Source organism: Coffea arabica, chromosome 11e (genome assembly GCF_036785885.1).
Source record: "Coffea arabica cultivar ET-39 chromosome 11e, Coffea Arabica ET-39 HiFi, whole genome shotgun sequence".
Taxonomy (NCBI): domain Eukaryota; kingdom Viridiplantae; phylum Streptophyta; class Magnoliopsida; order Gentianales; family Rubiaceae; genus Coffea; species Coffea arabica.
Window position 1 is genome coordinate 18176710 of NC_092331.1, and position 14510 is coordinate 18191219.

At 39.2% G+C, this 14510-nt stretch overlaps 1 protein-coding gene across 1 annotated transcript; it reads right to left on the bottom strand.

Moving 5' to 3' along the window:
* Nucleotides 1-4246: 4246 nt before the first annotated feature.
* On the bottom strand, nt 4247-4735 carry LOC140021189 (protein BOLA4, chloroplastic/mitochondrial-like). The gene has a single exon (XM_072071956.1). It carries the CDS (start codon nt 4733-4735, stop codon nt 4247-4249), a length of 489 nt encoding a protein of 162 aa, XP_071928057.1.
* Nucleotides 4736-14510: the final 9775 nt, after the last annotated feature.

Consider the following 14510-nt stretch of genomic DNA (forward strand, 5'->3'; position numbering starts at 1 on the left):
TGTAACTAAACGCACCATTGAGTCGCAAGGAAGGACCCCAGTGTGCATCTCCGTCTATGATCCGCCTGCTAAGGGTTTGAAAGGGAGTTATCCTTGGCTCCTTATTATGAATAAGGGATCTCAAGAAGTGGACTTTCGTGTCGTCATCTTGAGAAAGTTCAAGTGACCAGTCCTTTAATTTTGGGTACTGGTGAGAAGGCCACTTACCAGAGTAAGTTCCTTGTATAAGGGGGATGCACCAATAATTTCGTTCCTTTATCACCAGATCCACCATCGCTGTCAGCAATAAGGAGATACTTTTCGTTTGAAGATGTGACTTCCTTGAACACCACCATTGTATCAAGACTAACCTGCAACAAAACAAGGAAAAAGAAAGTTTAGTTAAAATGGCATGATCGAAGATAGTAAAAGGTTTCTTGAATTTTGGGTGAGTCTTTATTGAAGTGGGTAATTGTGTCTCATTCTTTATGTACTTCTGAAGCCATAATATGGCTCTCGTGGGAGTTTGTGATGGCGCCTTCTTCAAATTTTGGTTGCGCCATCTCCTTTGTACTCCTCAAGCCATAATATGACTCTCGTGGGAGTTTGCGGTTACACCTTCTTCAAATTTTGGTTATGCCATCTTCTTCATGTACTCCTCAAGCCATAGCATGGCTCTCGTGGGAGTTTGCGGTTGCACCTTTTTCAAATTTTGGTTGTGCCATCTTCTTCATGTACTTCTCAAACCATAGCATGGCTCTCGTGAGAGTTTGCGGTTGCGCCTTCTTCAAATTAAATGTCCACCATACAGGATGTGTCGGGGATCCTCCTTTCACGTCACGCAAAAAAAAAAAAGAGGTTCTGGCATTGACAAGAGGTAAGGTCATGGAGTATGCAAATTACCTTGGTGTTGTGAATTCCAAAAGCTGTGGTCCTAAAATTGTGGACAAAATTAGAACACCAATTTGCTTCAAATGAAAGGTATGAGCACGAGATGCAACCTGAAGGAAAAAAAAATCTCTTTAAGGTCGTCCTTTGCAAGAGAGAAAATGAAAAAATATATATATAAAAAAAATAAAAAAAAGGAGTGATGTGTGGCATGCAATGGTAGGACAAGGTCTTATAAAGGGTCGTGCTCATCTTTAATGTGAAGTACGACATTATTTAGTCATTGGGCGGGTGATATTCCCTTCTTATCACACAGTCAAAAAAAAAGTGGAAAAAAAAATCATCAACGACAAATTTTGCCTTGCTTCACAAGAAAGACATGCAAGACAAAGATGTGGCGCGTGGCATGGTTGCTCTAACCAATTAGTACCAGTATGAACTTGCACGTGAAATAATAGTCAAAACTCAAAGTGGTTCGTGCTAGCTAAGTTTCGTTGGAGCTATTCGGCAAGTAATTGAAATACTTGAAGGACGCATGCAATTTTCCTGCAGCAGTATCAAGCGTAAAAAAAAAAATCGAATTTGCAGCACCAATGAGAACAAAAGATTGTGACATGCAATATGCCTAGGGAGCTAACAAGAAAGCTATCGATTCTTTGGTAATATGTGATGAACAACACAGCAAATTTGGCAAGCATTGTGTGAGAGTTAATATGAAAAAAAAAACATGAAATCGAAACTAAAAGAAGGCTCAACGATTACCTCGGAGGTGTAGAGAATTTTTCTTTCCCCACGATGCTACGATTTGTTTAGCTGTATTCGAAGCCGTAAGGAGAAATTAGAGAGCTCAAACCGTAAGGGATCTTATTGTTTAGCTGTACTTGAAGCCGTAAGGGATCCTATTGGTTTCTTTTATAGAGCTCAAACCATGCAATAAAAAAAAAGAGGAAATCAAAGTTCATTTGGAAATTGCAGGAATTGAGTATTACGGAATTGGTTTCCAAAAGCCGGCCAGTTGATAGCTTTCAATTGTTTACAAATTGATTTTAGCAGTTGTTAGTTGGCTATAATGGTGCTTGGTTGGATGTTCGGTCTAGGCAGTAGACCAATTTTGATTGGCACATGGTCTTGGAAGCAATTAAAGTTCAGAAGGAAAGTGAGCAGTCCAATGTCCAAGGAAATTGCCTAAATTCTTCACCACTTGATAGTTGGTTTTGGCAATTGTCAATTCATTGCAAGTGCCCAATTTTGATGCCTGCCAGTTTAACGCCTCATGGAAAGTAAATGGAAATGGTAGAAAGTTGCATGCTTCTAATTCTTTTGGATTCAACAACAATCAAGAGGAAAGTGGTCTCACGACTTCTTAAAGAATTAATTGAACAAATGAAGCCACGCGACAAACATGTTTCATGCAAGGTGGTGAAAGTTCCCAAGAAATGGTACTCATAAACCGCCTCATACGGAACTAAGTTCCCAAGGTGGTGAAAGTTATTGCCTAAGTTGACAATGTTCTAAATATTTGTGGCTTTCCATGCAAGACATCATGACCATGAAGACATGGTACTTGGACAATTCTTATACGTTTGCACTTGGGAGCCAAAGGACTCATAGGAAGGTTACTTGAGGTTATTCTCTAAATAAAATAATGTTCCTAAGAGAATTACAAGTTTCCTTATTGATTGGCTTCCTAATTGCATTCATGAAGCCGTGGAGAAAAGGCTAGGAAATATAGGAATCTTCAAACTGGTTCCTCCACTTTCCGAGCTTATCTCTTGCGGGTTATTGAAAGAATAGAAATTGCCAAATATTTTCTCATTCAAGAGCCAGTATTGGCGGCTCCTTCAAAAAAAATCTTGTCGTAATGGATCACAAATCTTGTTCTTTACTCAAATGATTATGGGTTCAAAATTGATCCATCAAATTGATCTGTCAAGAAATTTCTATTGGAATGCTGTCTAGGAGCAAGACAGTAAATACTTCAAGTTCCAGTTTCAACCCTTGGCAAGCAAGTTCTCAACTGAACCTTGAAGTGGGGGCATTTGTAGACAAAGAAATTTTATTTAATTTATTTAGTCAAGATTTATTAAATTGATCTTGATTAAATTAAGTTAAATTATAGAAGTCCGTTATGTTTTGGACTGGCAAATTGGGCCGATATTATATGGGCTATTAAATCAAATTAAATCTGTAATGTCCATTTAAATTGAAGTGAATTAACTGGTCTATTAATTCACAATGGACTATTTGGGTTGGCCCACTATTTAAGCTTAAGTTAAATGGGTTTCTTAAGTGACAAGTTACCCAAAATGCAGGAAGATTCTGGAAGGTTTTCTTGAAGACTTAGCCTACATATTTTGGCTATAAATAGAGGTCTTCCCTCAAGACAAAGAGGACACGAGAAAAATCCCTAATTTTTGGAGAAACTCTGTCAAATTTTCTCAAGAGCTTTCTTCCTCAAATCCAAGTCCAAATCAAGTCACACAAATCCTCCTGCTATCAGTGTTGAAGACTTGAAATTCCAAGTATTTGACACCATCATCAAATCAACCGTTTTCTACGTCGAAATTGTAGGAAACACCCTTTCGATTGGAGAACAAGTCTTTTCGGCCATTCAATTGAACCTATTCGAATTATATTATGAACTAAATAAAGAGATAAATATATTTAAAATTATCAAATTACACAATATTCAATACAATAAGTACTTATTGAACTATGTCTCTAAATAATACATTTAAAAGCACTTAAACACTTAATAAGTACTTTTATTAAAAACTCTAATAATAAAGTATTTTTCAATAAACTACTACAATCTTAAACGGGCCTCAAGTTATGTTTGACTTGATGAATGATCAACCGCAAGACTAATTGATCAGCCGCGGGTTTCATTTTGGAGATATGAAGAATCATAAGCCGCCAGTCTAGTGAAGCCGAAGAGAGAGAAAAAAGAGTTGAGGTAGAAAAGAGTTAGAGAGGTGAAGATTTTGCAACTTCAAGATCTTGATCGTATGATGATTTGAAACCCGTTTGAGATGAAATTTTAGTTATGTGATCCTTTCGTTAAACTCTATACATCTACCCATTCTGATTTTGGATTTCCTCTTTGATTGATAATGCCTTTCTAAACCCATTTCTTAGAAAGTTGTAGTATTTGAAAGATAAATTTGTAATAGATCCATTTTTTTTTTTTTGCAGGACTAACATGAAGGCTAAATCAATGAATAGAGTAAAAACATGAAGCAGATACCATTGTTCAAATGTGTGTCTAGAGACTAAACAACTTTCTTTAACCAACTTATTTCCTGTGATGAGGATATTAGTCCAGTAAAGTTGGATTGTAAACAATACGGGAACACAATATGCCAATGTGTGCAGTAATTTATCCCTCTGCTGCTGCTTCTACAGGAGTCCTTGTGGTCATTTGATCAACTGCATGCACTGTGTTTTGAAGTTCTTCCCATAGAGCTTTGTATACCATCCTCTGCCTACCCACAACAGATTGACCCTCAAAAGTTGTAGAGATTACATCAATGCTTACATGGCGACCATCACCATAAGAATCCTTTACTATGACGGATTCCGCATTAAGCTGTTCCTTGATCTTCCTCCCCATGGACTGGGTCAAAGTAGAGTCCACTGAGCCGAAATCATTGACCCCAGTTGCCACACGAACGCAGAATTGCCGACGAGATACGACAGGAACAGCCGTCAATCCAATGCAAGAGGAAAACTTCACATTCGAGAATATAAGAGCACTGAAATGACGTCCTTCTCGTCTTGCTGGCAGAGAAACGAGAGTACGACAGCAAAAGAGACGACACCTGCATACCCACAGAGTCACCGCGTTTGGCTGCGTCAACAGTGCCATGGCGATAGAAGAAAGTGAGTATAACCATAGTAGATCCACATGATCAACTTGATTGTTGTGGTTAATGTTTTTGCCATTTGGAGCATATGTGTATGCCCATTATTATGATAGTAGATATCTTTTATTGGACTAGACCCTATAGTTTTTTTCCAATTTGGATTTTTTACATTAGAAATCCTGATATCCTGTGACTTTTACTTTTCTACATTTTATTATTGCATTATTATTACTGTTGATATCATTAATTGGTGATTTGGTTTGTTCCTGTTTTAATTGATGTATAGAAAAAAGTAATTTGTCCTATGTTAATTTTGATATTCTATGTCTGATATTCTCTAATATTGTGTGCCTACAATGTTACCCGTTTCCCAATAGAATTTTGGACTTTTGGGGTAAGACTGTAAAAGTGTTGTATGTTTTTATTTATTTTTTTGGTTGAACTGTAGTAGGTAGAAATCGAGTTTTAAAAGCATATATTCCAAAATCTCAATATACACAGGTAGGTACACGCTTACTTTTAAATTATTCACCCAAGGATTAATGTGATATTTCTACACAGTTACGGGTAGGTATGCATGTGCACAAAATATACAAAAATTTCCACCTGTAACGATGACATATGACGTATATTGTCTATCTTTCAAAATTTTACAAATTAATTCCAACTTTTTTCTTACATTGTAACTTGAGGGTTGGAAAATAATGTGAGGTTGCAATAATTGAGATTTGATGAGAGGGCTGGGTTGGAGGGACCGAGGAAAAAGCTACTGGAAGGGCAGCCGCAGACAAGTTTGAAACAGGTGGGTTCAGTGAGCTTGCTGCGGTTGAGGAGGGTGGCGGCGCTTACGGCCTCCGCAGCAGTGCCGAGAAAGTGTGAGGGTGGGAGAGGTGTGGGGAGTGACCTGGGCAGTCCAGTGGCAGCTTTGCCTTAGGAGGAGCTACCACGAATTGTTGGGATCCTATCACCAAGATTGAGTAGGCCGCATGGACCTGCGATGGATTCGTCGCTGTTGGAACTTAATGTGATAGGTCCATGGAGTTAGAGCAGGGATTTACGCAGGTGAAGGCAAAAGGTATGCGTGCTAAATTTCCCTCAGACAGGTAGCTTCGTTCTTCGACATCTTCTCAAAATTCCTTCAATGTGTTGTCCCATGATTAATGCTCTATTTTGGAATATTAGGGAAGTGTCGAAAGCTCCCAATCTTAGGAGATTGATCCAGTTAATTCGCATGCATGATGTTCAATTTCTTTGCATTTGTGAACCTAAGCTAAATGTTGCTAAGATTGAGTCTATACATTTGCGGCTTTCATTTGATTTTGTGATGGTCAATACATCTGTTGATCTCTGGGTATTCTATAAGTCGCCGTTTGTTTGTTCGCAGGTTGGTTCTTTTGACCAACATATCACGTTAGATGCTCATCATCCATTGTTGCCTAGCCCCTTGGTGTTGTCCTAGGTCCATGCGAGATGTTCCGTAGAGGATCGCAAGGACTTGTGGAGGGATCTCTTGCTTGACAAGCCACGGTTGCATCCTTGGTGTATAGGGGGGACTTCAACGTGATCTTGGCTTCCACCGAGAAGTGAGGGGGTCGCTCCTTTGTGCCTGCGGAGGGGTTGGAGTTTATGTCATTTATGGAGGAAGCCGAGGTGTTTGATGCAGGGTTCTCTGGACTCAGTTTCACTTGGTGTAATAATAGGCGAGGTTGAGCTCGGGTGTGGAAGCGGTTGGATCGGCTCCTTGTGAATGGCGAATGTGCGGGTCTCTCCGCCTCTATCTCAGTGGTCCATCTGGCTAGACATCCTTCCGATCATGGCCCTTTGAAGATCACGTTTGCCACCCATCAGGACGATAAGCCGCGGCCATTCCACTTTCTGAATGTTTGGACATCACAGGCCTCCCTGTTGGAGGCGATCCGTGTAAGGATCGAAGACAACCTAAGAGGGGGTGAATTAGGTTGATTAAAAACCTAATTAAGTTATGGGCACTTTTTGCTCAATATTAAATTTACCCTCTTTTCTAAGTGATCACACAATGAATCAATTAATGAATGAACAAAATCACTTGAGAGAAGTAGAAGAGATAAGTAATGTAAAGATCACAAACGTAACAATAAGTAAATAAAAAGGAAAGAATTGCAAACCAATTAACTACCCAACTCCTCTTGAACTTGTAGATTAATTCAAACAAGCTTCTTCAAATTGATGAATTACAATCACTCTTGTGTACAAAGGAAGGTTCACCTCCTCCTTGCCCCGAACTCCACTCGGTCAAGTTAGGAAGTTTTACTATCCCTTAAAACAATCCTCACAAAGCTATACTCATGAAGTATTTACTCACAAATGAAAAGCTTACAATGAACCTCACACCACTAAGACTACAAATCTTCCTTGGAGAGTGTTTTCTCACTAAAACTACTCTAGATCTTTTATATCTTCAGTGTGCAAAAGTTGTTTGAAGTTTTTGATCAAGCACTATTTATATAGGACCAAAAAAGTGCTTCATTAATGCTTCCAACGGATAGAAAGTAGATGAAGTGTCAACTAGCCGTTGGAGTATCGGACGTCCGGGACATCCGAAGTATGCGTCCGACAGTAGGCAGTGAGTTTGAAAAATCTTTTTCAATTCTATCAGACGCCCAGTGCTTGCGTCCGAAAGCAGATAATGAATTAGAAGGAATATCTCAATTCTATCGGACGTCCAGTATTGTCTTTGTGAGCATCCGACAGATTTCGTCGAGTTTGAACGATCCTATCGGACGTCCGATGCTTGCGTCCGATCGAGGTCAGTGAGCCAAGGAGAATGTCTTATTTCCTTCGGACGTCCGGTGGTGGAGTTCTTCATGCGTCCAAAGTTGCGCAATGATTATCGGACGTCCGATCCAAGCGTCCGACAGCTTTCAGCAACCTTTGTCTTCTTTCAATTGCACTTGTTCTTGGAATCAAATTGCTGCATAACTGAAAGTATTTCTTGAAAAAATATTAATATTATCCATTTGTTTTGTAAACATCAAAAGTTTGGGACTAAGATTAACAATCCGTAATGCTTGGAACTTCCCTGCGGATGAGTCTACCTGGCGCGTGTTGTGCACTAAGCTATTGACTGTGAGGAGGGCCATTCAACAATGGAATAAATGTTCCTTTGGAAATGTTTTTGAGGCTGTCAAGGTAGCAGAGGCAAAGATGGTTCTGGCAGAAACAGTGGCGAAAAGCGAGGACTCGGACGAAGCTCACATTAGCCTATAGGAGGTGCAGGCGGAATTTCGTCATGCATTGGCAATAGAGAAGCAGTTTTAGAGCCAAAAGGCTCGTGTCAGATGGCTCTCAAGTGGGGACCGCAATTCTAAATTCTTTCACGCGGCGGTTAGGCAACGCAGAGTGCAAGGTATGATCCATCGAATTAAAATGTAAGTAGGAACTTGGGTGGAAGAGGATGTGGATATTGCCACTGAGGCCATTCGATTCTTCTCTAGGTTGTACTAAGAGTCTGTGGTGCCTAGCACTGAGTTGCTTCTGCTCATCCTTCCTATCCTCACGAGGGAGGAGAACCTAACCCTAGAGGATATTCCTTCAATGAAAGAAGTGAAACATGTGGTGCATGTCATGGATGGGAATAGTGCGGCAGGTCCGGATGGTTTTACAAGTTTTTTACCTTTGCATGGGATATTATCGCCCAGGATGTGTATAACACTGTGGTAAACTTCTTTTATGGGGCCATGCTTTATTACTTCGACTTCTATTGTCCTCATTCCGAAGGTTTCAAACCCTCAGGACTTCTCTAACTTTTGGCCTATCAGTCTCTGCAATTTCATTAATAAAGTCTTGTCGCGTATCTTGTCTGATAGACTAGCTGCTTTGTTGCCTAAGTTAGTCTCTCCCCAGTAGTCGGGGTTTGTTCGGGGCAGGAATATTACGGAGAACAATCTGTTTGTGAGAACCCTAAAAATTTTCACATTTTCTCAGCCTTTTGTTTATTTTTGCTTCCGTTGTTTTATTTAAGTGAAACGATGCTATCCATGTTTTTAAGAAAGTTTTCGTTATAAATGTGAGTGTGTGGTTGTGTTTATTAAGTGTATTTACATGAGATTAGAGATTTATATATTCGTTGGAAGTGCGAATGAACGTGGCGTGTGAGCTTCGAAAAGAAAAATTTTTCGGAAAAGTGAAAAGGACAAATCCGGCCAGATCTTGGTCGGATTGTTTGAGGGTTTTGAAAAAAAATGAATTTCGTCTCTACCTCAAATCCGGCCGTAAATTCGGCCAGTTCTTGGCCGGATTGTTGGAGCATTTTGGAAAAAAAATTGAGTTTTGCTACTGCCGTGAATCCGGCCAAGAATCCGGCCAGATTCTGGCCGGATTGTGACGTGGCACAGGCGGCCACCAACTTTGACCGCCTGTATTCTTCCCTTTTTATACTGTTTTGGGGTCAAAATATCTTCATTTTGCTCCTTGCTCAGCCGTGCATCTTGAGAGAAGAAAGAAAAGCTCTTCATTTTTCTAGTTTCAATTTTCACTCAAATCTTGAGTTTTAACCGATAGATTTACAAACTATTCCATACAAGTGCTAACTAAGGAGGGTTAAAGGTGATAGTGGAGTTGTTTTTGGAAGGGAAGCTTTAAGTTCCAACCTTTCTTGAGTTATAAGATGAGTTACTAAGGAAGTTCCTTTGTTGTTTTGATAATGGTATACTAGTGCTTCATAGTGGTTAAATATGCTATATTTTGGATGATTTCATGGTTTTAAGTCAAGTTGGTCCAATTTCTGATTTTATATGATAGTCATGGATTGGTCTTGGATTGATGGATTAAAATGGTGTTAAATGGAACTTCTATACGTTAATTGCAGTTGTTTGCGAAAAATTTTCGCTTGTGGGGATAAATTCCGGTTCTAGGGTTTCGATTTGGGGGTTTTCTAATTGTTGGTTTTTGAGCTTCTAATTGGCTTTGATTGAAGGATATTGTGGCCTAACTGGACGTGTTTTATTGTTTATAAATCGAATGTGTGATTGTGATTGATTCTTGTAAGATTGGGTATTTGATTGTAGGGAGAAAGTGAAGTATTTAAGGGGAAATGCCGTCTGTTTATTTTCTTGTAATGTGAGTAGGTTAAAGTGGTTTTTGAAATGTGTTTTGTGTCAAGTTGGGTGTATTTCATGGAAAACTACTTTGATTCTCAAGAAGGGTGTTCGAGAAGCTATTTTCTATTTGAACTCATATATTTCCGCTTGGTGAATATTATGACCATTTTACCATTTTAAAACAGGATACCTTTTCAATTGGAAACTCCAAATGTTTACTTACTCCTTCCCAAATAAAGAGGTATAAATTAGGGTTTTCTCGGTTACGAGAAAATTACTTTCAAGTGAGGTTTTAAATGTAAAATTAAGGTATTTTGTCCTCCTTTTCACGTGATGTTCATCACGGCCTTTGTATATAATGTCTAGTTGATTATATATTGATTTTGAGCCACATAAACGATTCAGAAAGAATATTCCTTAGCCTATCTATTTGGATTCTGATTTGTCTTTGGTCCAAGTGTTTTCCGTTGGAAATTTTATAACCCTTTTGAGTTTAATTCTGCGTTTGGTTTAGGAAACCCTCGTTATTCCCGTCCACAGATTCAAATGCCCTCGTTTCACTTTAAAGTCATCTTTATACGTTTTACTCGTCGTTAGTCGGCTCTTCTTCGTTTTCATCTAATTGTTTTACTCGATGAACTATAATATTCTTTCTCGTTGAATCTTAGATTTTCTCGGTGACTGAGAGTATTATCCGGAAGGATATTTTAGGCGTTGTTTTGCATAAATAGGTGAGTGTTCCTTGTTTGTTATATTTTCCTTGACTTCCTGGCTTGCTGTTATTGTTTGATAATGTGTTAAGTGCTTTCAATGATTTTCAAAACGAGTTTTCTAGGCGAGTGTGTACTATATCGCACTCAACCTAAATGAATGTGAAATTTTCAATGATTCAATGATTGAAACATTACTTGTGCATGAATGTAAGCCTTTTGGCTAAATTGGGCCCTGCCTTTCATTACCGATCGACTCGAGCCAGAAGCAGACTCGGTCGGGCGATATGGTGACCCTGGGTGAACATTTGGTATACTCGAGTATTACCTTGTTATCGGGTGGAGCCTGGCCAACGTCCAGGAGGGGTGAATGAAATAAATGAACAAATGTCAATGCAAATGAGGGGTTTTTACTTACAAAAATGAATTTTCAAATGATTGGAGGAATAAGGGAATAACAGGAGAATGAATGAACGAACGAATGAATGGCTCCCTGTGAGCCCGTATCCTTTTAATGAATATGTTATTCTCGCTTTCCATTGTAAATGTTTCTTGAATTATTGATACTCTATGCTTAATGTATTAGATTGATTGTTTGATTATGTGTTCAGAACCTCACTGAGCTTCCAGCTCATCCCTTTAGTTTTATTTTCCGTAACAGGGGAATGCGAGTCAGGATGAGAACTTGGTATAGATTAGCTTAGACTAGTTTCTTGAAATTTTGTAATGGTTCTCGCCCTAGTGCTTGGCACGGGCTGGATGTATAAAGAATTGAGAACCTTTGCATATTCGATGGTTGTACTCCCTTTTGAGATAGAAATGTATATAAGTTTCACTTTAGGTTTTGGATTGTTTCTATATTTATTCCTGTGGTTTTATTCCGGTTTTAAGTGAGGACTGTTGTGAACGATTGAGTCCCTGCGAGAGCGGGGCAGGCGGTCCACCAAACCCTTTGGTTCGCCTTAGGGGGAGGTGGGGCTGTCACACAGTTGGTATCAGAGCCTGCTTTGCGTGGTCTCTGCGCGGAGTGAGCCTGAACTAAGTGGTGAATAAGTATGAGGGACTAAGTGCTCGTTCGAGCATATGCTATGAATTGTGAATGTTATAGGCCTTAAATTTTCTTGTGGTATCTGAGGATTATAGATAGATACGTCAGGTAGGAATTTCGATTGTAGATAGTTCACTCTTGGGACTGGCCAGCTCGAGATGTGAATTATCTTATTTCGGATTCTCGTGCCCAAGTACTCCAGAGTTGAGGCCATGTTAAGTACTTGAGACTTGCATTTTGGGAATATGAATGGGTTTCGTTTGGCTAGAATGAGTACAAGAGATCAACGGACGTCTAGTGTGGATAGAAAGTGACATAAGAGACCGGACGGGGTATTTTAACTGAGTGTGGGACGACATATCGCCTTTTCTTTTGATTCGCCCTTATATTGTTACTACATGACGTTAGTTTGTATATTTGTGTATATGACTATCTATCTAACTTGATATGCATTTGTGTGTTTGATCATCTGTCTCCTTGATATATGGTGCGTTATGTGTGTATATGTCTATTTGTGTCCATACTCTATTTTTCCGTCTAGTTTATTTGCCAGTATTTCCGCTTAAGTTTTTGTGGTTGGATTGGGATCGAAGGACTTAACAATGATATGGTTAGAGTGCCACTTGTACTTAGGAACTTCTTATGACCCATTGATTTGCCTAACAGGCTATCACTTGAGTTCCAGCGACTCCGTGAGATGGCACATTGCGTTGATATGTATAGGAAAATCACGGTTCTTCGAGACGAAATAGAGGTCCAAAGGAAACTAGTCGAGTATTGGGAAGGGCGATGGAAGCACGAGTATTCGGAGAAAATTGAGCTCTTGCACAAGAACATAGAGCTAAAAAGGAAATACGAAGGATTTCTGAGGAGGCCTTAGCAATGGCACAAAGTGCTACTTCTATGGAGGTTCCGGAGAAAGCTCAAAGGACAAAAATTGCAAGGCCACAAGTGAAGATCTTCCATGCAAAGAAAAGGGGTGTATCTTTTGAAAGTCAAAGGCCAGAACAGGGTGAGCAAGGTAGGCCATTCGCTAAGATGGGTCGAGGAGTGGGTGGTGTGAAAAATTTGGAGACACTTAAGGAAGATATTCCGGGAGGAAACCCAAGTGGAGAAGGACCACTGAGAGGTATCTCACAAGAAGATCAAACCTCAATCCCATTCCCGTTTTGTGGCTATTGTAGAAAAGGAAAACATATTGAGGTGGGTTGTTGGAAAAAGGAGGGAAGATGTCTGTGTTGTAGGAGCGCCAAGCATCGGATTGCTAATTGCTTGGTTCAATTGCGTGAAAAGAAAGGAACCCAGCAACCAACCAAGACCAACCCTGGACCGTCAAATGGAGAAGGGACTAGAATGAAGATCCTCATTTCTTCTGAGGACGTAGAAGGTACAAGCCATTGGTTACTTTAGATTTTGATAGATCCCGTTAATAGGAAAATTTCGAGGACAAAATTTCTTAAGAGAGGAGAGTGTGAGAACCCTAAAAATTTTCACATTTTCTCAGCCTTTTGTTTATTTTTGCTTCCGTTGTTTTATTTAAGTGAAACGTTGCTATCCATGTTTCTAAGGAAGTTTTCGTTATAAATGTGAGTGTGTGGTTGTGTTTATTAAGTGTATTTGCATGAGATTAGAGATTTATATATTCGTTGGAAGTGCGAATGAATGCGGCGTGTGAGCTTGGAAAAGAAAAATTTTTCTGAAAAGTGAAAAGGACAAATACGGCCAGATCTTGGCCGGATTGTTTGAGGGTTTTGAAAAAAATGAATTTCGTCTCTGCCTCAAATCCAACCACAAATCCGGCCAGTTCTTGGCCGGATTGCCGGCTGGATTGTTGGAGCCTTTTGGAAAAAAAATTGAGTTTTGCTACTGCCTTGAATCTGGCCAAGAATCCGGCTAGAAATCCGGCCAGATTTTGGCCGGATTATGACATGGCACAGGCAGCCACCAACTTTGACCGCCTGTTTTCTTCCCTTTTTATACTGTTTTGGGGCCAAAATATCTTCATTTTGCTCCTTGCTCAGCCGTGCATCTTGAGAGAAGAAAGAAAAGCTCTTCATTTTTCTAGTTTCAGTTTTCACTCAAATCTTGAGTTTTAACCGATAGATTTACAAACTACTCCATACAACTGCTAACTAAGGAGGGTTAAAGGTGATAGTGGAGTTGTTTTTGGAAGGGAAGATTTAAATTCCAATCTTTCTTGAGTTATAAGATGAGTTGCTAAGGAAGTTCCTTTGTTGTTTTGATAATGGTATACTAGTGCTTCATAGTGGTTAAATATGCTATATTGTGGATGATTTCATGGTTTTAAGTCAAGTTGGTCCAATTTTCGATTTATTGGGGATTTTTCTGATTTTATATGATAGTCATGGATTGGTCTTGGATTGATGGATTAAAATGGTGTTAAATGGAACTTCTATACGTTAATTGCAGTTGTTTGCGAAAAATTTTCGCTTGTGGGGATAAATTCCGGTTCTAGGGTTTCGATTTGGGGGTTTTCTAATTGTTGGTTTTTGAGCTTCTAATTGGCTTTGATTGAAGGATATTGTGGCCTAACTGGACGTGTTTTATTGTTTATAAATCGAATGTGTGATTGTGATTGATTCTTGTAAGATTGGGTATTTGATTGTAGGGAGAAAGTGAAGTATTTAAGGGGAAATGCCGTCTGTTTATTTTCTTGTAATGTGAGTAGGTTAAAGTGGTTTTTGAAATGTGTTTTGTGTCAAGTTGGGTGTATTTCATGGAAAACTACTTTGATTCTCAAGAAGGGTGTTCGAGAAGCTATTTTCTATTTGAACTCATATATTTCCGCTTGGTGAATATTATGACCATTTTACCATTTTAAAACAGGATACCTTTTCAATTGGAAACTCCAAATGTTTACTTACTCCTTCCCAAATAAAGAGGTATAAATTAGGGTTTTCTCGGTTACGAGAAAATTACT

Bases quoted from the DNA above. Each gene is read 5' to 3' on its own strand.
- LOC140021189 (XM_072071956.1), bottom strand. From the start codon at position 4,735: ATGGCACTGTTGACGCAGCCAAACGCGGTGACTCTGTGGGTATGCAGG.